At 37.8% G+C, this 24,852-nt stretch overlaps 3 protein-coding genes across 30 annotated transcripts in view; 1 reads left to right on the top strand and 2 right to left on the bottom strand.

Annotated features, from left to right (window-relative positions):
- madd (MAP-kinase activating death domain) overlaps positions 1 to 2,528 on the top strand; it is a 63,111-nt gene extending 60,583 nt beyond the window's left edge. For 14 of the 28 annotated variants that reach the window (XR_003292428.1, XR_003292440.1, XR_003292427.1 and 11 more), the window contains one exon: positions 820 to 920. Coding sequence is in view for 11 of the 28 variants with exons in the window: in XM_026267514.1 (XP_026123299.1) it covers positions 820 to 933 (114 nt within the window). In the remaining 17 variants the exon portion in view is untranslated. Of the gene's footprint in view, positions 1 to 819 lie in introns of all 28 variants that reach the window. The other 14 variants (XM_026267514.1, XM_026267516.1, XM_026267515.1 and 11 more) reach the window with 1 other exon arrangement.
- Positions 2,529 to 2,846: 318 nt separating this feature from the next.
- Positions 2,847 to 17,290, bottom strand: bbox1 (butyrobetaine (gamma), 2-oxoglutarate dioxygenase (gamma-butyrobetaine hydroxylase) 1). The gene is made up of 8 exons (XM_026267529.1): positions 17,161 to 17,290; positions 14,472 to 14,855; positions 13,151 to 13,265; positions 8,411 to 8,609; positions 5,686 to 5,791; positions 5,270 to 5,466; positions 4,589 to 4,755; positions 2,847 to 4,258 (listed from the first exon to the last, which is right to left on the bottom strand). The coding sequence occupies exons 2-8, from the start codon at positions 14,826 to 14,828 to the stop codon at positions 4,098 to 4,100; spliced, it is 1,302 nt and encodes a 433-aa protein (XP_026123314.1). The 5' UTR covers positions 14,829 to 14,855; positions 17,161 to 17,290; the 3' UTR covers positions 2,847 to 4,097.
- A 2,721-nt stretch (positions 17,291 to 20,011) lies between these two features.
- On the bottom strand, positions 20,012 to 21,450 carry LOC113106016 (fin bud initiation factor-like). The gene has a single exon (XM_026267512.1). It carries the CDS (start codon positions 21,050 to 21,052, stop codon positions 20,420 to 20,422), a length of 633 nt encoding a protein of 210 aa, XP_026123297.1. The 5' UTR covers positions 21,053 to 21,450; the 3' UTR covers positions 20,012 to 20,419.
- Positions 21,451 to 24,852: the final 3,402 nt, after the last annotated feature.

Here is a 24,852-nt window from a genome sequence, read left to right as displayed (position 1 = left end):
ACCACTTTTTCCAGAATTGGCCGCTACCGATACTTTTATTTTCTGGTACCTGCTGATACCAAGTACTGTTTTCATTGCATGTATAATTGTTTTGAAATACTGGGTATACAGAAACCTAGAATAATATGTATAAATCATTAGCACAAGCTATAGAGAAACTATAGCTTGCATAAAAACCAAAACATTGCACTTGTAAATTAAATAATTTTATATATACAGATTTATTCAAATAGATTATGAGAACTTAAATATAAGGAGCTCTTAAAGAATTTTAGAATTGTTACAAATAAAATGTTAAGGTTTCAACTGAACCTGTCTGAAGGAGAAAAAAAAACTGCAGAGACTGATTTTATTACAGTTATTTTCAAGGTTTTCAATGTACTCTCGTAAAAATTATAAAGTTTTAATAAAGTTTATTACTTTTAACAAATAGGTTTTTGCTCAAAACTAACCAAAATTAAAAAATAATTTGTTTATCATTTCTGCACAGGAGAGGCTTGGTGTTGTTTCAAAACAAAGGGCAATATATACAAGCATCGGCTATTGACCTAAATGATTTGAAAAATATCGGCAAAAATCTAATATCGTGCATACCTAATTTTAAGGTGTGACACCAGTGAAAAGTAGTACAGAAAATACAGGTATAGAAGAAGAAGAAACATACATGGGATTTTAAGAATGAATCAGGATTGTTCAAATAAAGATTACAGAGATTTTAACTAGGAAATCAATCTTTTTACCCAGCCCTACAATATGGTATAGAACGATGTGTAGGTTTGTTTTTGCCATAACAGCTGTTATCTGTTCTGTCTTGGACAGGCACACCAGATCTGTTACTCGGTGCTCTGCCTCTTCTCCTACATGGCGGCGGTCAAGGGGAAAGAGTCAGAGGGCAAGCCCAAGATGCTGTCCCCTCGTCCACTACTGAGCTAGCACACTTCTCTCCTATGTTCACTTCAACCCCTCAGCTCCTGACCTCCCTGAAATACTACTCCTGTTCAATACAAGCTGACACTCCTGCCAAGCTCCTTTTAAAGACCCCTGCTCCTCTACCCATTCAAATGTAGATGCATTCACATATTCTACACATTCATCCTAAAAGAAACAACCTGTTCATATAATGTATCTGATATAATATGCCAGTCCTTGGACACTAAAATGCTGGCATTTCATTCTCATAATATGGACCAACCAGAAGAAGAACAGACTTTGACTACTATTGGTTGACGTCCTCACATTTGTAGACTTTTATTTATTTCAATAAGAGGCATTTGGTTGCATGCAGATCCCATGCGCAGCTCTTTGCGAGTTGGCACTGGCATGCAGACATCAGGCAAACGACTTTCCCCTCTTCAACCCCCTCTGATATCAGTCAACAGGCTGTGTATTTAATATCCATGTGCAAAGTTGTACTGTTAATTCCAGTCTGTTCTGTCTGTGGTGGGTGAAATGTTCAAGTCTTTGCAATCTAGCGCTGCCACGTATGAGGGGTTTGCCTTGACCGTCCGCGACGGAGCAGCTGTCCCATTCGTAAATGTTCCATTCGCCCTCCTCTTCCTGCTGTAAGTGGTCTAAGGTCTGTGCATCTCTTTAGCTCAAAAAGCTCAAACTACTGTACTAGTTCTGCTGTAAAGTTCCCTGTCTGTGAACTGCTGTGTTAAATTTGCATGTCACTTGAAAAAAAAAAAAAGATTATTTAAAAAAAGAATTGTTCATTTCTGAAGCAATGCTGGAAACGCAACTAAAATGTTAAGGAAATACTGTAGTTTGTTTTCTAGATGTGCAATACTATCACTAGTGGGTACCAAGTTATGTCCTCCTGTGTTCATAATGAGGAGATCAGAGACCTGATCAGGCATCATGTTTTCTGTTCATTTGTTGTCCTTATTTTGACACCGCAATGAAAAAAAAGGCATTATTAATCTATAAGATAGCTGCATTTGGAGATTGTTTAAATAGTGATGGAAAAGTCTTGTCCAAAATGTCCTGTGTGTGTGTGTCTGTGGGATTGTGTGTGTTTGTGTTAGAAACACAGATGGCAAGAGATTGTGTCTGTTCACAGAGGTGCAGATTTTCTCGTTTCATCTCTTTTTGACTACTAGATTTGGCAGCACAGCTGTCACGTTTACATGTTTTAATGTTTTTTTATGTTTTGCTCACATTTTTAATCATTGACATGTATTAAGTGTTGTTTCGCATCTCCATTAAATTGAGTTGTTGAATGCAGACTGTAAATGGACTTGAGCCCACTCAATATTGGTTTCGAGATGTATATAGCACAAAACTGATTTCCCAGAGTCTCCCAAAAAACGGGTGTTTTGAGTTGGACAGTGGATCAGGTCTGTTGTTTGAAAGTGGGAGAGAGATACAGTTGCACATTATTTGGGCTTTCATTTTAGTCTGTATTGTTAAGAACAAGAGAGAAAGGAAAAACAATAGAGACATGGATGTAAATATTTCAGCATTTAAAAATATTTATAGAACCTGTACAGCTTTGGCAATATGAAAATAAAAGATGTCAAACCCGATTCTGGGACTGTGCATATTGTTACTGCATTCATTATTATTCAGTGGTCACATAATACATTTTTTATTTATAAAAGGGATTATATTTGCCTCTTAGATTTTTTTTTCTGATCATATAACAACTTATTTAGCTTTTAAAAAGCAATTGAATAACTAGCTATAAAATCATCAAATATAAATGTAACATTAACATAATAATCACAGCTATACATTTTGGAGATCTATATTAGCAGCATATTCAAAAACTGTCCCAGCAGATGTATAACCACAGCATGTGAGTTTATGTATGTGCATGCATGAAAAAGAATGTGACATCTCTGTATATTATAAATATATTTTACTGGCATTTTGGGAAAAAAAAGAATCTCTGTCAGCGTCCTCCTAAATCATTATCATTGTAACTCTACAACTCCAGCATATTCTTTTTTACAAACATTGCATTTTTATGTAGAGGCCCATCCAAAAAAAGCCTACTGGAGGTGCTCAAAATCCTGAGCTTTTTAAATATCGACATTGTGTATTTACAAAAGATGAGGCTATAGCAGGTTTGTAACTAATTGACTAATTAGAGTCATTAGCCACATGAGCTAGTTTTGCATTGTTGCTGCATTGGCCAGTTTTCTTTGTTTCTTTAATAATTTCATATTTAAGGCCTTTCAAGTATCAAAGATCTTAAGGTCTACTGGTGTACAATCAGTATACAAGTACTGATGAACTATCCAATCTCCATACAGTGTATCAAAACAGAGACGCTTTGCTGTACAATACCTCAAAAACATTTTCTCTTTAAGAGTCAATGTGTCATCATTGTCCAAACCTCGATTTACAATACAAGCAAATATAAACTGTATGGTTCATTAGAGAATAAAAGGGGAAACTACCAACTACCATTAATCGTGATTGGTCTTTCAAGAATGTTTGTGTGGAGGAGAGAGGAAAGTACTGACCGTTAAAACAATAATCCCTGTAAGAATCAAAGGTTGGCTAAAAACTGTTAGAATGGTTGACACCATCTGTGAAATACATAAGAGCTTGAAGGGAAAATTATATACACATCACAAAGTAAATCTCAAACTGTGCCAGAGATGTCACTTTTGTTACAACATGGACTAACTGATGAAAACAGTGCTTTAGAATAAACCCACTGTATTAGTTCAGACTAGTACCATATTTTGGGCAGCTGTCCATACATACGCTAAACATTTCATTTTAAACAAATTTTCACCATCACTTGTGATCGTCATTAACAAATGAAGACAAAAACCGAATTACCTCTGGTAAACTGTCCCTTATACCAAAGAACAGGTAATACACACAAAGACAAAGAAAATGAAGTGCAAGAAAGAACCAAAGACTCCAAGAGGCCTTCAGTAAAAGGCTGCAATTATAGTATTATATTAACTACAGAAGAACAAATATCCACTTGCCAAAACTGAAAATGTCCCTAGGCCCTAAAGCTTTCGACAGTGAAGAGATGTTTTTAAAGTTATCAGGAAGCAACGGCAGCCTAAAACCAGAGAACGGATTAGACATCAGCTTTGCTTCCTATCGTAACGGATGAAGAGAAGTGTCTAGCTATCTCCACGGACAGCTTTCCGGAGGATCCTGAGACGGGACATGACCTCATCCCAGTCCAGATATGCTCCTTCAAGATGTCTTGAGTTCTGGCCTCGTGACAGGTAGCTCTTTCGGCCATGCAACAGACGCCAGTTATCAAAAGTCACCAAGTCACCTGCGCGGAGATGAAATGAACAACCAGCATCAGTCCCATATTTATACAGGCAATGTCATATTTGGTTTAGTAAGAGGACTAGGAGGAAAGGAAAAGCATTTGGGATGCAAAATCTTTTAAATATGGGATAATTCTAGGGATCATTTTTGAAAACCCTGGCATTAGATTTAAAATAGCCTTAGCCTAATCCCAAATTCATAAACTTAAAACCCTTCATCTTTGCCTATTATGCAGTTATGACTGTCAACTTTATTACAAACGTGAGCTATAACAACCGTAATCTGATTAGGTAAAGAGGTGAACTGTGTGGCTGTGTCTGGCCAGACTGACCTGGTTCCATTCTGTACGTGAACACGTTTTCAGGTCTGCTGAGCAGCTCCACGAAGGCCTTTAGAGACGAGTAGAAAGGCTGAACCTGATGCACAGGCATATCCAGCACTGAGTCTCGTGTGGCGTTGTTATAGTTGATCCTCGTCACCCGACCCTCAGAGTCCACACTGCACATTACATACAAGCTTGTATTGAAAGTTACCAGCATTTATGAAAACTACTACAGTGTATTGCTGTTGTTTAGAATTGCATGGGAAAGAGCAACCACAGTACAGTTTTCCCTGCTGAAGAAACAGCTAAAACCAGCCTAAGATGGTTGGCTGGTTTCAGCTGGTCATAGTTGGTCAGCAGGCTGGTTTTAGAGGGATTCTGGCCACTTCTTCAGCTGGACAGGCTGGGAGACCAGATAAAACCACCTGCTTCCAGCTTGAACCGGCTAAGACCAGTCAACCAGCTTAGGCTGATTTGAGCAAATGTATAACCTTATAAACGCATTAATTTGTAGAAATTTAGCTCTTATGAATCCCAGTTCTATAACTGACCATGAGATGGCGCTGTTTCACATTATTTACATATAGTCAGTGTTGATGACGATGAGATGTGACAAAGTGAATCCACTGCATTAGCTATGCGTGATTATGTGAGTATGTATGCTTCTGCTGGAGCCACAGTCTGTCTTACTCGATGATGTGGTTTTTGGACTGCACGCTGAAGGCACAGTAGTCAGCACCGCTGTCTGTGAAATCCACCCTGAGCGAGGAGAGGATGTTAAACGCCTCAGGGTCCTCCCTGCGGAGCTGCTCCGCCATGTGAAACCCATCAACCACTTCACTCTCTCCGCCCTGATCAGCCTGACGGACACAGTGCAGGAACTGAACCTACAACCAGAGGAATTACAACAGCAGTCCTCTCGTCAAATTAATCATGTATTCTATTATCTATTAAGGGTGTAATAATTTCTTTACAAAAAAGGCACAATAAAGGGAAGTCCTATCTTGATCTAAAGAATGCATATACTCACCTTCATGAGTAACGCATTACAGTACGGTGTGTGTGTGTGTGTGTGTGTGTGTGTGTGTGTGTGTGTGTGTACTCACTCCAGGTGGATGGTGCAGAGCAGGGTAATCTGTGTGCAGGCTCAATTCTCCAGAAGTGTAGGCAACATTGTTAGCCATGGGCTTGTCCTGCACTTGCCATGTGTGTCTGTGAATCACAGAGGGGCGATGCATCAGAACAGGTGACTATGGCCTTGTAAAGTTTTATTACATTTCTCCATGTATTTATTGTCGGAAACCACAGCAGTAAAATGCTTGTTTGATTTGGTACGGCCTAGCGAGTAAATTTAAAGACTAAGGAATCACTTAAGTGAACAAAGCAGAAATGAAAATGAATAATGATTTTTAATGATTTAAAAAAATGTTTAATGATTAATAATGATTTTTTTTGTAGTGAAATCTTGAAACTACTCACTGCAAAGCAAAGAAGGACTACTTGTAATTACTATTATATAATAATATCCTTTTTTATTTCAGAACTAAATCTGTGTAAATGAACTTTTTTTTGTTTGTTTTTTTGTTTTAAGCCTAAAATTTACTGAATCTGAATACAAGTCTTACGCAATTTTGTTTCTTTTCTTTGATATTTTACTGGAAGACACCAATAAAATAAGAAATAGATTTTTGCAAGACTTTAACAAACAATAAATACACTTATCCAGAACCAGCCTTTTTGATACAGTTGAGTTCTTCAGACACTATTGGAAATTTGTTCCTAAAAAAACTTTTTTACTCTGTACCCACCAAAAAAGGAGGTTTGGTAGACTAATTTTAGGTTTCTATTAAAAAATCAAATTATCAAATTGAAAACAAAGGAAGTAAGAGTGTGAAAGAGGAGTATCTGAGGCTCTTCAAAAGGAAATGAGGCAGATAAGTGCTATCAATAAGATCATGTTAGACACCAGAATCCTCCATGTCAGACACACCATGGCCTCCCTTTTTCAGTCTGAAGATCCCTAGCCAGTGAAGTCTTGATTTGGCAGACGCAGTGCTTTTTGTACACTGCTTTTTGGCCAGTTTGAGTGAGCTCCTGGGGCTAGTGCGGTGTTAAATCATTCAGCCTGTCACTCAACAGGTGTCAGCTGGGAGGGAGTTCACATGCATGGATTTGTGATTACAGCCAGAAGCTCACGGTGTGTCCGTCTCTGTTCTGTCTCTTTTCTCCAGCTCCTCTATCTGTCTTTCCTAGGCTGGGCTTTCCATTCACTCATCCTTACTTATTAAAAATGTTTTCTACATGATCTTGTGAGAGGCCTTGGTGTTTGGCAAGAAAATAAATCAGAATCTCAATGGTTTTTGATTATTAAAATGGGCTCAGTACGTCTAGAGCAATGGAACAAGTTTAACTGAGTGTAAAGCAAAGCTCTTTCACATCATTTCCCATTCATTCAGATGCCGTCAGAGGCGGTTCTTTTTTCTTTGAAAACAGAACATTGTTCTGAATGTTGGCCAACAGTTAAAGCACGAAATGCTTTCTTCAGAGGATGCTGTGACATCCATGATAATCATATTTAAATGGAACAGTCCTATGGTCCAGTTCTGTGGTTGCATTACCAATTTTGCACATTAATCTCAAGTCAATAGCCAAGATGCATGTGGCAAAAACAGAAATATGACTTGAGGACTAGAGATAAAGGTAAAAGCAACCATTATTCTTCTCAGGGATGGGCAAAATAACTTAAATACTTGACAACATACCAGTGCCAAGTATAATGACAGGTTAAGGTCATTTATTGACTAATTTTAGTCTTTCTTAAAATGCTGTCTAACAAGTTTTGGCATTTGAGAAACAAGCTATATGTATAGTTTAGGATCATTTACTTTTCAAAAAAAAAAAAATTAATACTTTTGTTCAGCAAGATAGCAATAAGTGGAAAAAATGTGACAGTAAAGACAATATTAGAAAACATACTTAAAAAAAAACTATTTGAACTTCAAAGTATTACTGTTTTTGCTGTATTTCTGAGCGAGCGGTGAGCATAAGAGATTTTCAAAAATATTACATAAAATTCTCTCTGACACCAAACTAGCAAAAAAAATAAAAATCTCATGAAAAAAAAACGTGGTTATAAGATGCACCTGGTCCTTTAAAATGGCCTTTGCTTCCGTTGGGTGTCCTGAATACTACATATCTCCTACCATGTTTTCATCATTGTGGGTTGAGGGGCTTTTTTATTTCCTTCAGTTATAAACCTGTCCAGATGTAACGCATTAGGGTGGAAGATCAGACCACATTACTCATCACACCATATTTCGTTTTCCATGAATGATGGGTTTGTGCCCTTTTGCAGCAAGTTATTTGTCTTTCTTTGTAGATCTTGGAGTGAGAATGGCAGTTCTGGCATAAATGGTAGTTTTGCACAATTTAATAAACACAGAGTCACAGATGTTCAAAATCAGTTGAACAATTTCTGAAATGGTAGATTTGAGAAACGTACAGTACTACCACTGAGTTTGTAATTGAAGTTTGACCGGATTTGAAATGTACGTAATTATTTTTCATATACTTTCCAGTGACAGACTGAACATTTTTGCATATTTTGCACTACGCAAATAGGCAGTCAACCATCTAGAACTTCTTGATCACTGGGTAAGTCGTAATACTAGTTGTCAGAATGACAATGACTCCTATTACTGCACTGTTTCCAAGTCCAATGACTGTATTTGCTGCCTCTGTTTGTGTCTTTGCTCACTAAATGGTTATGATTATCTAAAAATAGGCATTTCATTGTTTTAATTAGAGTGCAGCCAAAGCCATAGTCCATACCCGTAAAAGGTGAGGCGTAGATAGCCAATCCTCTGACTCAGTCTGGCCACCTGGCCCTGCTCTGCCGGCGCCCCCCTCAGGTAGACAATGCCAATGCGTCTCAGAGCCTCTAGCCAGGTCAGGGCAGCCTTGTCATCGTGTAGCACTTCCTCAAAGTCAGCTGTAGGGATCTGCAGACTTGAATCCCAATATTCACGCTCTGAAACACAGATATGCATTTAACATTACAATCCACAACTCAAAACATCACAGAGAAATAACACAACTTAGCGTCTTGTGTCATGAAGTGTCATGAAGAAACAGAAAACTAATTTTCATAATTTTATATTTTTTATGATTTGATTAAAAAAAAAATTTTTGCAACTCACAAACCTCTTGATGTTCCACCACAACATTTTTTTTTTATAAAAATTAAATAAATAAAATAGCTCAGGAAACTCTGCAATAAAAGTTCCAGTGTTAAAATAGAAAGCAAAGTCAACAGTGGCTCAACTGTCTATATAATTATGTGGGAATGATGTCAGCATTACTCAAAAAGTAGCTAAAATCCTTTCCAAGCTAAACATGTTTCTCTTTCTATCTTTCGTGTATCTGAAACTCGTTTTCTAAGCATCCTGATTTACAATGCAAATAAACACATGATAGAAACTTTGCACCTATAACCATCCCAGGAGTCTTAACATAATGAAGGATTGTGTGTGTGTGTGTCAGGGTTAAGGCCAGAACACATTGGTCAGAACACTGTGTGAGGGCCTGCCTGTTTGAAGCAGTACAGCTGGAAAACCCTGGTTCTTGTGTCTACTTTCACAGAAAGGGCCTCCAGAGAAGTATGCATGTGAGAGCAAGCGTTCTGCACTGATGTCTGTAATTCACTGCTTGGACCTCTGTGCTGAAGAAGTATTTTTCAGTCCCGCACCTCTTTCTCAGCTTCTCTCGATTTAGAAAACTGTTCCACTGGAGAATTTGTTGAGTTGAGAATCCAGAGACAAATATAGTTCAGGAACTCCTGACCAATTATTTCCCGATTTAAGAAGCCATGTACACCACCATTAATTAGTCTGGGGTCAGAGAAAAAAAAATGAAGTGAATACTTTTATTCTCTGAGGATATATTAATTTAATTAAAAGTGACAGTAAATACATGTACAGTATAATGCTAAAAGATGAAGATTAATTAATTAAAACTGTTATCCTGAAAACCAAAATCACAACTGTTTTTACCATAAAGGCGATTTGAGCTCTTAATCAGCATTTTAGAATGATTTCTGAAGAATCATTTGACACTGAAGTCTGGAGTACTTGCCATCACAGGAATAAATGACGTTTTAAAATGTTGAATATATTTATATTTAAACAGAATAAGTTATTTTAAATTATTGTATAATAATGCTGATTTGATCAAATAAATGCAGTCTTGGTGAGTATCAGGGAGTTTGGAAAACATAAAGAAAAAACAAAAAATGGAATGGTAGCATATTTCCACCTGACACAGATACTCCCCTCAAAATAATTTGTCATGATGATGTGCATGAATAAGCTTACGATTTCTCAGATGTATTTATCTCAGAGGAATAGTCGCACCTCAACAGGATGAATAAAGTTTGTATATTCCAAACCTCGACTAGGTAGAAGCCATAATGCCAACTCAGCCAACTTTACTTGGAAGGGAAAGGTGCATCTAAAATTTAACCACAGCTGACAGACATGCAGGATATCCATGGTTATGAGCATAAATATAAGAGCTGTTTCAATGTGGCTCGTAACAAACATACTCATAAAAATACAAATAAAGTTAAAACAGTGGGGGTAAATAGAGGGCTTAAAATTTAAACTGAAAAATGGGATGCTTAAGAAACCTAGAAATACGGGTATTAATGCATTTCTGTTTGGCATCACTAGAGGCACTAAAATGAAACATTGCTTGTTTACTACTGAATGCATTTGCTGGAGTCACCTAAAAATGCTGCTATTTCAGGCTTCAGAAGCTGAAGGCAACACAGCAGACTACTAGAATGGTATTTTGTTAATACCAACCACAGTTATTATAAAATGTGTAATGACAAGTTGACAAAATGCATTGAAAACAGACATAACCCTAAAAGAGAGGAAACCATGTTGCTAAATTGGTCATGATATACACTGACATGCAGTACGAATATGCAATCATTTAACCATGCAATCAACTTAATGCAAACAAAACCAAAAATGAATCACACAAGGCAGAGAAAACACCCACTATCTCATAGCAATATTGAGGTTCTGGTACGAATTTGATCAAAAAAAGAGAGCGAGTGAGCTGGGCACTGAGCCCAGGGTGAAGTGGTTCAGTCAGTCCAGGTCAGTAATGTTCAGCTCTTATAAGCGTGTAATGTGTAATATTCTCTGTCTCAGTGACATACTAGGGTTTCCTGGCAGTGCTAATGTTGACTTCAGAGACAGAGATTAATCTCATGCTATCATTCTGTCCAGCTGCGGCTTCTGAGATGCTTTAATAAAGACTGACATTACGTTTCAATGACCCTTTCAGTCTCTAAAACAGATGGAAACACATACATTTATTCACAAAAAGGCATGCCGGAAAAGAAAGGTGTCAGCTTATGTGTGCTTGAACAGTTTCCTTCAGCATTGCCTCTGTGATTTTTCCAGCTATGGTAATGTGAAGCCGTGGCTGCTGTAACTGGCAGGCAGCTACGTCCAGTCAAACTCTGTCAACAGAGTCCCTACTGAGAGCTCAGCACAGAGCAGAGTTCATTAAGAGCAGGGCAGACAGAAGCTCACAATCAGAGAACAAACCACTTACAGAGATCATTTCCAAATGGGATATGGAAAATAGATTTATCTGATTTGAGTAACTCAAATTGCATGTGCGCAGCATCCAATATTCAGTTCACGTACCATGTGCTTCTCAAGAAAATGAAGTAAGACACCTCTTTCGAGTCAAGCCATTCGTTTTCCATGAGCCATTTGGAAAAATAAGGTTTTAAAAGTACTTTTTCAACTGTTATTTAAGTAATCTTAATCTTTGGCCTGTGCCAGTGTGGTCTTTTTCTGTGTGGGAAGGGTGAACTGTTTTTCATCTAATGCAGCAATGGGACTGTTTTGCTGTTTTTGAACTTAAGACGGAAACAATGCGGTCTTGGTGCTCTGAAGGATCATGATGTCATTGCATGCATGATGTCAGCTGAACCAGGACATGCTGTGTCCGCAGTAAAGCACACTTGTGCCCTCCTGTAAATGAGACACTACAGCCACACTTGAAAAACTCCTTTAAGTGAATCAGTTCACTGGGTCATAAAAATCCTAGCGTGCAATATACTAGTGTGACCTAATTCAGCCTAATTGCCTGTTATTTCCAACTTCATGAAATATACTGTATATGCAACCTTGTTAAACATAAGAGACACAGCAGTCATTACAGTAGCTGTATTGTCTGTTTTAATGTTACTGTATATTTTAAAATGCTTTTTATTCTTGTGATTAAAAAAAGCTGAATTCAGCAGCCAAAATTGTCCTTCTCATTTGTTGAGATTGAGTAACACCATGAAGACACATCATTTGTCTACAAATGGTGCTAACCTATCAGGAAATGGCTAATGGGAAATCACTGCCCAAGACAGACGAGTTATAGCAAGGTGAGAGCTTTACAGGTCTATTTCAGACAGTTTGGAGACAGTTTATATGGGAGGTCTTAAAACAAGGGGCAGAACTCGCCATGTTGTGTGCCAGTTAAGGAGCTTTGTTAAACACATGCAAGCCTTGTGTGTTTTACATCTCAGCTAGAAGCAGACACTTGTGATGTGTAGTCTACGCTTTAAACCGTGGAAATTTATTGGTTGTCTTTCACTGATTTATGGGGCACAAGAGGAGGCCTTTTGTGCCTTTAAACAAAACAACAGCACAATTTCCTGAACTTCAAAGAGAAAATCACAAAGTTAAAAACAACAGTAAGATGTTTAAGACTAAAGAACATTTGTGGCTAACCGAATCACTTACAAAACCCCAGTGACGTGCATTAATTTTCAAAATGTAATCTTAAAATCTCAGGACACACAAATATGTGCAGGGTGCTTGTCCTGGCAGACACATTGTTCAGTCTGCTCCAACCGCAGCATCCCTCAAGACTGGTGTAAGCACAACAGCTCACTCTTCTCAAATGGCCTTAAATCTCTATTCCATGAGGCAGGAAGTGGAGAGAAGTCTTTCCATTCAGAGGCGATTCTGAGGAGAAGTGCCTGCACTACAAAACTCACTGCTGTCCAGACCACACATTAATTCAACTATAGCACAAATATTAGCTTACATGAGTGCATTTTAACTATATATGGAGCTATTCAAAAAAATGAATAAAACAAAAACCAAAACCCATCCACTCTTCATTTAATATAAAAAAAACATTTTACTGAAAAAATTAGGCAGATTTATTATTTTAACACAAAGTGTGCCATTATAAGGACTGTTATATAAGGATATGAACAAGTATGAGGCAGATTCACCACATATTCTCAAGCGGCACATCGAGTGAATAATGACAACAGCAGGCTGAGAGTGTTTTGGCTGCATGACCCAACTGCAGCTTTATGCAGTACAGAAAATAAAATCCCCAGGTTGCTATATAAAATACATTATTTCATAATATCCATATAAATCATAGAAAGATTAAAGATCTATATAGCTAAAAAAAGGGGACATAGCTAATACAGATATTGTGGCAATGAAGACTAACAGATCCCAATTAACCTACCATTAAGGAAGAGCTCCTCCTGCAGAGCCTGTCTTGCCTCAGAGGAAAAACAGCGTTTCTTCAGCCAGTCAGGATCAAACTCACTACTGTGCTGATCAGGCCAGGTAATGGACACCTACGATGAGGTTCAGAAAAACAGGTTTATGGATTATTAGACAATGACTTGGTGTAAAAAGACCAGGGGTGTGTTTCCCAAACCATCGCTAGTTAACTTTGGTCATTAGTTCAATTAAACTCTATTGGTAATGATGGAACTTGCGTCCATAGTTGTTTTTGGGAAACGCACCCCTGAATAGCTGCTCACTAGCATAGTACTAGTGAGATACTAATAGTGCTGGAGCCTACACGAGACTTCCTAACTGTCTTACCCAGAAATACTACAAAAGTACATCAGATATACAGTGTTAAGGTGCAGTCAAATTATCCACCGTCCATTATCATTATTTTAGCAATGAGTGAAGCACAGCTCACACAGAAATAAGTTTCCAGCAGCTTTCTGTTGGTCAACACAATTAAATCTGCATGGAGAAAACTTTCCTTGTGTTACATGTTCAGCAGCTTTAGTTTCAGAATGTCTTAATACAGTGCCAGGTTTAAAGGAATAGTTCATCTAAAAATTTAAATTTCTCATTCACTCATTTAGTTTCTAAACTTCTATGACTAAAGGCCCATTCACATAAAAAACTATAACTATAATGTTAACTATATATTGATTTAAAAATAGTTATAAATTTAAAAAAATGTAAATAGCCCACACAGAATAGTCCACACAACAGCTACAGTATAGTGAAAAGGGCAAAGAGGAACAATATTGTGGGAATAAATTTCAAAACTATTTATTTCCAACTGATGAACAACATTGAAAAAAAACTGTGACATTTAAAGTGGCAGATGACAAAACAGGAGCATGTTCTTACAATAAACACAACGTTACTGTGTTGATGTATGGACGATTATAAGATTACCGGTATAATTATCTTTATAGTTATCATTCTTGGTGTGAACAGGCCTGTTCTTTGTCATTCAGTGAAAATCAATGGGGCCATCAAGCTCTAAAAATGACAATAAAGCACCACAGTGGATGGGAATAAAGTGTATAAACCTGGAATACAGCACAATGCAATATTTATGGGACGCAACAGCTCTATTCTCCTTCCACTTGTATTGTATCAAAAAGAGCAGCATGGACATTCTGGAAAACATCTTTTGTGTTTTGCTAAAGAAAGACATATCCATTTGGAATGACATGATAATGCGTAAATGGGGACAAATTTCTATTTAGCATGAACTGTCCCTTTAAGCTTTGCTTACCAAGACCAACCTTATTGTCCATCAGCTGTACTTGGTCCATTCCGGTGTGCACGTCCAGATTTGAGAACTGCAGACTGCGTGCTTGTGCGGACTGCAGCGTGCAGTGAGGACACTGGCAGTTATCCCTTAACCAGGTGAATGGATACAAACTACAACTCCCATCATCCCAATCAATCTGCAGCAGTCTCTCCTGGCCCAGTGCCCGGGCCTGCCTTACTCCTGGACTCCCCCCAGTGAAGGGCAGAGGAGCTGCTGCCAGAGTCTGATTCCCAATATGAGGTGTCTTGACCAGTTGAGGCCGACTGCTTGTCCCCTTCAGTGCCTGGAAAGCACCTCTGGACATCCAGCGAGTGAGATAGGACAACATCCTGATTTGTTAGTAGCTGCTGTTAGTCTGAGGATAAAGAAAGCGAGAGGTTATTGCGTTCATATAACAGCCACACCCTTTCAGACAATAATTAGATGAGTCATCACAGTGAAATGTGCTGCTGTAAACACTGAAGATGACTGATGTGAGCAGCACACAGGTGTGTCAAGTAACATTCAGACTTTACAGACACTTGATTAATTTAATGCATCCTTGCTGAATAAATGTTTTTTTTTTTTCTTTTCTTTTATAAAATGTTTAAACGGTAGTGCATTAGAACCATAAATTAAAATCTGTTAGTGTGTGTTCTCTTCATATTAGGCTGACTGTTCCCAACAAAATCACAAGCCAGTCTAGATTTTATTATTATTATTATTATTATTATCACTGTTTAATTTAATTTGCTCTTATAGAGAAGGCAGGTCACTGATTTGTTGCATGTCACAGTTTGTCTGACAGCCCAGCATTTGAGATAGCTCTTGATAAATGATTAATGCAATGACGTCATCCAGAACTCAATTATCTGAATGACTGTAAGGGTGCATAACAACACTAATACAAACAGTATTACATCAAAGTAACCAAGATAAAAGCAAGGCTAATCTGGGGCAAAGGTGACCTTATGTCTTTAGCACTGCCATACTAATCAAACTATGCCTTACTGAACTCTGCACTTCAATTCTACTTTACACTAGTAGGAAGAATTTTGACTAATGTGTACAGTTTTACAGAAACTTTTAAAGGGTTAGTTCATCCAAAAATTTAAATTAGGCTGCGCTTTACTCACTCCCGAGGCATCCTAGGTGTATATGACTTTCTTCTTTCAGACGAATCCAGTCAGAGTTATATTAACATTTTTATTTGATCATTTTTATTTTCAAGCTGTCATTGCAGTCAGTGGGTGTTGCATTGCTTCAGTCCAAAAGAAGTTAAATAAAAAGCACCCTTCCATAAAGAAAAGTGTCTCGTGAAAACCAACGTTTGTTAACAGCATCAAAAGAAGCAGCTTCCTTACTTTAGCAAAGGAAGACCAGTCTTCTCTTGGCTTAAATCGAAATCCTCCGACATTCTTCTTTACAAATCCTCGTTTTGTACTTCTAATTAATGACCATTGTTTTGTTTTGATCTCTCCAATGTGCTTCCGTGTTTTTAACTTCTAAGTGGCGAATGCGCAAAGCCGAACTCATACGTCATTCCCCCGGAACAGCTTCATTTACAACAATGAGCGCAAGCTAGATTAAAGAGATTACTATGTTTTGAATATGGATATTTTTCTTTCAAAAATGCAAATCAATGTTCACTACAATTCCAAACAGATTACTCTGCAAAACTTGATAGAATCGATATATTAATCACTATCCACTGCTCAAAGTCTCATAATCATCTTAACAATATTGATAATGTCATAAGTTGTCTTTAGTACATTTGGAATGTCAACTATCAGTATTACTGATCCATTAATTCCAGTTATTTTATTTTTTATTTTATTTTATTCTGTTAAAAGGCATAGTTTTTTTCTGAGATTTATATACTGTTTAACACTATTGTGCTGTCAGCTTCATACAAATATTTTTTTTTTACTTTTTGGCACTTTACTAATGCCAATTATTAATTTTTGCAAACAACATGGTATCTTTATAACGCTTTATTTTTTCTCACACATTACAAATAGGGTTTAATAGCTGAAAATAACTTGTTTATCTGGCAGCAAAGCGACAATCACATTTTTGGGTCCATGATATGAAATAGATATAATTATATAATCACTGAACCCTAAGCAGACCTTTGAGCATTGGTTATGTAATGTGGAAGCACTTTAGCTCATGTGTCTCAGGGAACATGGAAGTAGGTGAAAGGTCACCAATTCATTTACTCTGCAAACAAACACATTCCCGCCTCCAGCGTTACGACAGCACGTACACACACACACACACACTCACACTCACACACACACACACACACTCACTGCAGTTGCCATGAAATAGAAAGAATTCAACTTCAACATGTATTGTCTTTATTTTGAATGGATAGCTAAATATGTATCTGCCTTGTTGTTTCCGGGTATTTTTAGCACTCGCCTTGTTTGTCGCGCGCTTTAGTAAATGATATGTGGATCAGCTGACTGACTAAAGAGCTTTCCATTCATGAAATATTACATGAGGAAATAACGAGACGCTTACAACAAACTCAACAACACCAAGCGATCTTTCATCCATCAGGCTGATGTACGCCAACGTCCTGTTTACTAAACGCAGCCCAGCCACTGAATTTCATTTGCGTTATTTACATGTGATGAGAAAAGAGGAAAACAGAAACGGCATGTGACACTTACCGTGAAGCCGTGGGTAAGGTATGCTCGGTTATTACAGCCTTATATAGCGCTGAGAAGCGTGAGAACTCACAGTGCTGGAAGTGGGTGATAGGTCAGCTGCACTGTAGCGCTGCTGCTGCACACACACACACACACACACACACACACACTTGACTCACTGAGATGTGTGCTGTGTGCGCGCCACTGTATGTGACACATCTGCCAAAATTACGTGCAGCTTTGCCCGATAACTTCTGTTCCAGGCTTGTATTTGTGACTACATTTTATTGCAGTTGTCATGTGGAGATGCTACACTGTTTCCATATCCTACTATACTGCATTTTATTGAAATATATATTCATTCATTCTAAATTAATTCAAATAATAATATATAGTACAGTGTGAAGTAGGCCTGTGTACATGACAGACAGAGAGATGCTAACACTTTAGAATAGGAAACATAAATTAAGGGATCTAAAATATGATCATGCAGAATAAGGCATTAATATGTGCTTTATATACTAATAAATAGTCACTATGCCAGTAATGTGCATGCTAATAAGCAACTAGTTAATAGTTATTCTCTCTCTTACACACACACACTAAAACTGAGAGATGCAGTACCGCAGCATTTACTCTGTCTTGTAATGCATAATTTCAGTGTTTTAACATGAAACAAAGTGACACCTGCATATGCTTAGAGCAACTACCATACTGCTCATACCTTAATAGTTCTGCATCAACCTGTGTGGCTTTAATTCATAATATGTTCAATCTCAATATAATTATTTTAATAGTTTTGAGGCCTCTGAATAGTTTTGCCATCAGTGTTGTAACTTTGGAAAGCTTTAAAATAAACTAAAAAAAAAACAAATGTATCATGTGATCCAAACAACATGCGCACTAAGTTAAGATACATATTTGTGAAACAAACAAAACTGCATGATTCACTGACAATCTTCCCTCTTCATTGAGCTGTTATAATCAAGTTGATCTCAGGATCCAGATCAGACCAGTTTGTGAATGAATCATTTAGTGAATCAGAACAACCAACTCAAAGGAATGATTTGTTAATAATTTGTTCATATATTTTATGAGAGAAGTCATACAACTTTTTTGAACAACATGAGCCTGAGTTAAGGATGAATGAGTTTTCATTTTTTTGGGGTCAACTATTACATTAAATCTTTTCTGGAATGTTTTAGAAAAATGCAGTTCACTCACTCACACAGATACTATCTTAAAGATTTTTATTACAAAAAGGAATATACACAATATATACTGTATCTCAGGAATGGAACTACACATGGTAGAACTCTTCAAGTCCAATAATCCTGCCCGCAGTCATCTTGGTTTGTCTGGAATATGTCATCCCAGATCGTCCTTTTCCCATTACTTCTCAGAGGATTACAAGAATACATACAGTTTCATAAAATGAATACAGTTATGCTTTTTCATAAATATAAACACTCACAGTTTAATATTTTAAAAGCTCATTATAAAATATATAGATTTCTTAGGGCACATAAAACTTAATTACATGTACAAAGAAGAGCAATTGTGTTTTTATTCCTCCAAGTGTATCATAGAAAATAATAATAATAGAAATGTATGTTTTTAATATGCCAGTATTTTTTAGGATTGTCAGACTGAATGCTTAAAAAATATTCCAAGTACATGCTCTTATATAAACTAAATATTAATATGACAGCTAACATTTGTACAATGAAAACTATATTCCTTCTGTTTAACCAACATGAATTTTCACTGAAACATTCAAGTAATGCCAATGGAAATGAGCAAATGCAAATACACCCTACATAATTATCTGAGAAAATAATGAGTGACGCAATGCTGACACTAACTCAGTGTTTCGTATGTCTACTCTGAGAGGTAAAGCCTCTATATTGGTTAGACTGAGATACCAGTCATAAGCTGCAAATATTGTTAATGACTAGAATTTAAGGGCAGTATTGCCACGTTTAAAGCATTTAATGGTTGTCCATCATGTATGATTGCAGCTATTAAGTGAATACTGGCTTTCATTTATTGCACAGAATAGCTGCATCACTTTTGCCAAGTAGTTACAGAGAAATAACATTTATTCCTTAAAAAAAAAGCATATTGTTATGTTACTAGTACTTCTTTTAGTAAGCAATCCAAGTGATTAATACATTTTACAACTATGGTGATAGTAACAAGAAACAATTCCAAATATTTTTCCAGTGAGTTCTATAGGGATCCGTGGTTCAGACATTAACAATTAACTTCAGACTAGTACAGGGATAGGTAAAATTGGAGTGCCGTTGACCTGCAGAGTTTAGCTCTAACCCTAATCAAACACAGCTGAACAAGCCAATCAAGGTCTTCAGGATTAGTAAAGCTACAGATCTGCTAGTTTTTTTTTTTTCAGGGATGGAGCTAAACTGTGCAGGACATTGGTTCTCCACGATCGACATTGCCTACTCCTGGACTAGTATGTGTTCCAATGTTTGCTGGCATCTAGTCCAGTTTTCATAGTAACTATTAACTATTTACTCTAGTTCTTATGTGACCCTGGAGCAAGGGTATATTTGCAGAAATAGCTAACAATACATTGTATGGGTCAGAGTTATCAATTTATCTGTTATGCCAAAAATCTTTAGGATATTAAGTAAAGACCATGTTCCATGAGGATATTTCATAAATTTCCTACCGTAAGTATATCAAAACATAATTTTTGATTGCTAACATGGATTGCTAAGGACTTCATTTGGACAACTTTCAAAACCTTTTTCTCAATATTTTTGAGATTCCAGATTTTCAAATAGTTGTATCTTGGCTAAATATTGACCTATCCTAACAAACCATGCATCAATGGAAAGCTTATTTATTTAGCTCGCGGATTATGTATAAATATACTTTTGAGAAAATGGCCCCTTATGACTGGTTTTGTGGTCCAGGGTCACAAATGTAGACTATTTCAGCTTCATTTGTTAGACCAGTGTGTGTTGTGTTACTAGTGAGACAGTAGCCTATATATTACTAATAAGAGATAGGATTGACCCTAGTGTTTCATAGAAATTAATTTGAACTGAATAATTATGTGCAGTATATAGCTTCAGTACTATTACTTAAAGACGATTGGGACAATTTTATTGGGAAAATTGACTATTTACTAAAAACAAGTACAAGTAAATTACTATAGCCCACTTCATTTGAAGGAATGAATGTTAAAAAGCCTTGCCATAGGGTAAGGGTTTGCCTGGGTAGGCTCCTGAAGGCAGACAGACAGTCCTCTCTACACCTTCATGTACTCGTTCTTCAGACGGCTCAACCGGGTCCCGTGACTCCGGATGATGAGCGACAGCAGCTCGTGCTTGTCCTTCAGTCCCAGCGAGATGTCCAGAGTCTCCTTCAAGACGTCGCGCGTGTGCACGATCATGTCGAGGAAGTCGTCGTTGATCTTGTGCTCCTCTTTCAGCTCAGTTTCCTGGCTCTGTTTGAATTTCACCTCCAGCTCCAGAAGAGACTTCTCGGAGTTAGAAAACGCCTCGCTGATCTGGGTCGTCTCCCGTCTCAGGTATTTCCCGTAGCTGTCCTCTCCGTCCAGGTCGAAGGAGATGCTCTTCCCGATGCCCTCCAGCACCCTCGCCGCGTCCTCGATGTGCCGCTTGATGATGATAAAATCGTCCCGGATCACCGAGTCCTGGTCCTCGTCCAGGGTGCATTTGCGATTGTCGGTCATTTTGAACAGCATCTGACATTTCTCGGGATCGTCGTTTTCTTCGTAGTTGCCATCCGGCACGAAATAATGATGAAAGGTGCCGTTGGACATCTCTGGGTGCAGGGGTCCCGCAAAGAAAGCCTCTCCGACTCGCAACGAGAGCAGACAGACTATCAGTAGGAACAGAGGGGAAGCCATCATAGCCATCTCTGTCTTATCACAGTCGACAGTAGGCTACCTTCAGCTCTGCTGTTCAAACTTTAGACAAGCCCTCCTGCTCCAGCCCCACGCATGTCCAGAGCGCCAAACACCGCGCACTCCCGACGCAGAAACAGCTAAATCACACAGAATCGTCCTCGGTTTGATATCGCAACTTTCCAGTCCGCTTTCCTGCCTGTGTTTTTGCCTAAATCAACAGGCGTGAGACACACAGACCCTCGCCGTGTCCTTCCTGGTTTCTGTTTGAACATCTGGACCGTTCAGACTCTGTGCTAGGTTTAGATAATAATACCCCCGGTCAGACGCTCAAATTACAAGCCCGTCACTCCTTCACTTAAAAGCCAAAACACATTACAGGGCTTGACATTAAAAGACCTGGGCTTCTGAAAGCTACAAAACACAATTTGGCTGGAAGGTAAATTAAACTCGAAATCAAAGAGGTGCCAAAATTACTGTTATGAGATCATTGCACTTATTTAGAACACGTTCAATTTAATTCTAAACTTAATTCATAATTAAATAAAATGTAGCTATTTAACCCTAACTCGTGAAAAACTAAAAATCTCAGTAGTTGAGTGGGGGTGGGATAAAGTTAAACAAAACAAATAAAGGATACTTTTTATTAAAACAATGGCTAAACATTAAATATATTGTGGAGAATTTGTATTTTCTATGTAGGCTGCTTTATTTTTATTAGAATCAACTGCTTTAGCTGCACTTTTCATTGCAGGGTAAAGGCAGAACACTGTCCAGTATTTTTTTTTTGAAACAGGAGATAAAATAAAGTGCAACACTGCAACAAAAATGCAGAAAAATTTAAAGCTGTAAATCTGCTGACCCTTTGCATATATATATATATATATATATATATATATATATATAATGTGCTGGATAGATTATATATATATTATATGGTTGACACCTGCATAACCAATAAAACTGTGAAATTATCAAGAATAACAGTTCTTATTGTGAAAAAAGGATACGGATATAAATACACACATTATTGTATTACATTACAGTGTGCATTTATCATTCACTTCCCCAACAGTTTCTATAAATACTTATATCTTTATATTATTCTCTCTTTTGCAATGACACATGCTCGTTTCAGTTTATTACTTAAAATATTACAGCAATCTGTCATAAACTCATGCAAGAGCTGAAAGCCAAGAATGTGGGCGTCCTCATTTGAGACAATACAGACACTGGAGATGGTCACCTTGCATGCTTCCCTCTTCAATTTGTCTTATAGGAGGTGTTTCTCTTTATACTGGAGGTCTTCATTCTCAGAGACAGGTCTCTCAGCAACTAATGCTGATTACCTCAAGAGGATGTCTGAGTGACAGAGCATGAGACTGAGCAGAAAATGTTCTGCTTCGGCATCAGGATGTGCTACTTTTCCTGCGAGGGCCCCTGTAGAGAGACTCAGAGGGTGAACAGCAGTGAGATCACACGTATATACTCTAAGATCAAGGCATTATTGAACTACACATTCCAAGAAAACCAAAAGACAAATATTTTGTGGAAACTGTCACAAACAAAAATGGTGATGTCATATATGACGTATGAAGATAAATTCTCAAATACACTCCAAGACTTGGATCATGGAGGATCACATCAGATGTTGGCCCTGAAAAGCCTCGTTTGCTCAGCCTTGTTGGATTTACAACCGTCTTTCATCATTTTTACAGACACTGTACAGACACTGCCAGCGTTTTTTCATTTCACCATATGGCTCTTAAGCAAACACATATACCCACACGCGAACAGACACACCACACACAACACAAACTTTTCAAGACACTCATGTGCTTTTTTACAACATTAAATCCTGGCAAATAGTCCCCCAGTCTGGTATTTGTCTGTGAGTATGAGGTAATAGGGAATACCGCAGTGAACTATCTTCATTATGCTACGGATGTGTGCCCTACCATCTCATTGATACAGAGACAAAGTTCCTGCAGAATAATAGCTTTCCTTCAAACTCCCGTAAAAAAAAAATTGTAATAATAATCAGCACAGATGCAGAACAGAACATGCACTAGAGTGGAGAAACACTGGGAGAAAATCAGTGAGAGAGAAAGAAAAGGAGTCTTGTTTTCCACTACACTGGAATTCGTTCCACTAGAATCTATTCTTTATAAGTTCTTTAATTTTATGGTCTTCAGTACCTCTTCTCAGACGCCCTGTACCCCTTTGAACCTGGTTCCCCCAATGTTCCTCCTACAGATATCCACTACAAGGGGGCCGTCTCTCTCTCTCTCTCTCTCTCTCTCCACATTTAGCCCGTCTCTTAAACCCCAGTGGATGGAACGATGCCAGCTCCTGGAGAACTTCCCCTACTGTTGCCCTGCTAATGATCTTAATAACAGGGGTCTGTAACAAGTAATGTTAGCTGTCTAGTATTTTTCATAGAACATTTTAACTTTAAGGTCAGTTTAACCTTGCATGAAATGATCATACTTCCCAAACTATGACTGAGACTTATGTTGTGAGTTGCACACCTCTGCCAGACTTTTCACTCACAGGATGCATCATAAATACTACTGAAGTCATCATGTCGCCCTTGGATGGGCCTCTTAAATAAATGAAGGCTGCACACGGTTCCTTTGTGGTTAGACTGAATTCATGCCATCAGCTTGGCAAGGATAAAATGGGCACTGACTTAAATGCCCTGAACCTTGAATGAACTGGAACTCCAGGCCAGTTCTAATCTTTTGAGGGAAGAATTATAGGAGAACAGTTGTTTCATCATTAATCCATGGAATTTTCTGCAGGGCAATAAGACTCAATTACTGAAGTTTTTGAGCAAGACGCTCATAAAAGATACAGATGCTGGAGGAACATGGCCAGTGGGGCCATGAAACAGAATACACCGACATCATGTTCTACAGAGCCTATTAGAAGACCACTGAGAGGACAGGCACACGCATGCAGTCTTCATTAAAAAAAAAAAGCATCGTATTAAAATAATAGTTCACCCAAAAAAGTATATCCTGCCAACTCTCATGTCATTCTAAACCTGATTTTCATTCTCAAATGGAGAAATGCTGAAAAATTATGATGATGACTGAAACTTTAAAGCTTCAAAAAGACCACAAAAGCACAGCAAAGATGCCATAAAAGCAGTTAAAATAACCCATGGTCATCTTTAGTCATACAATGCTGTGTGTTAAGAACAGACTACAGTTTGAGATGTTATTCATTGATAATCTTCCTTTCCTGTAAGCTTTGTTCACATTCACAGCTTGAAGTTTGGTCTCTTTCTCACACAATCTTGTGGCTTCAGAAGACTAGGAATACAGCACATATGGACAACCTTTGTAATACCTTTTTGAACTTTAGAAAATATCTTAATTGTCACTGGAGTGGAAACGCCAATAATAAGGGCCAGATGACGACATGTGAGGCCACCAAACGTTACAAAGCTATCACTGTCCCAATCTAAGTTGAATGTAACAATCAACAGGTGCACTTGCACGCAGGGAATACAACTGATGAGCTTAGACAAGCATGAAAACTTACAAATCTCTTCTGGTTATGAGCTCCCTGATGCGTCAGAAGGTTAATCAAGACTTCGGTCCCTTAGAGTTTATCCTTTATCACACACACATGTTCCAGGAAATCAGTCCAATGGTGACCTAACACCAGATTTTTTTTTTCTGATAGCTGCTCTACTGCCCAGTTCTATAAACCTCTAGATTTACAAGTCCATTAAGTTAAAAAAAGCCTTGTGACGCAATTCTGGGAGCCATGTTGATCCCTGGAAGAAATCATAGTTAAAC

This window comes from Carassius auratus, chromosome 7 (assembly GCF_003368295.1).
Source record: "Carassius auratus strain Wakin chromosome 7, ASM336829v1, whole genome shotgun sequence".
NCBI classification, from domain to species: Eukaryota; Metazoa; Chordata; class Actinopteri; order Cypriniformes; family Cyprinidae; genus Carassius; species Carassius auratus.
The sequence above is the reverse complement of the archived record's forward strand: the minus strand, read 5'-3'. Positions and strand labels throughout refer to the sequence as shown.

Bases quoted from the DNA above. Each gene is read 5' to 3' on its own strand.
- LOC113106016 (XM_026267512.1), bottom strand. From the start codon at position 21,052: ATGGCTATGATGGCTTCCCCTCTGTTCCTACTGATAGTCTGTCTGCTC.
- bbox1 (XM_026267529.1), bottom strand. From the start codon at position 14,828: ATGTTGTCCTATCTCACTCGCTGGATGTCCAGAGGTGCTTTCCAGGCA. The intron at 4,756-5,269 runs GTAAGACAGACT...TGTAATGTGCAG, and splicing joins TCCAAAAACCACATCATCGA to TGTGGACTCTGAGGGTCGGG. The intron at 4,259-4,588 runs GTCAGTCTGGCC...ATCTCCGCGCAG, and splicing joins CACGTACAGAATGGAACCAG to GTGACTTGGTGACTTTTGAT.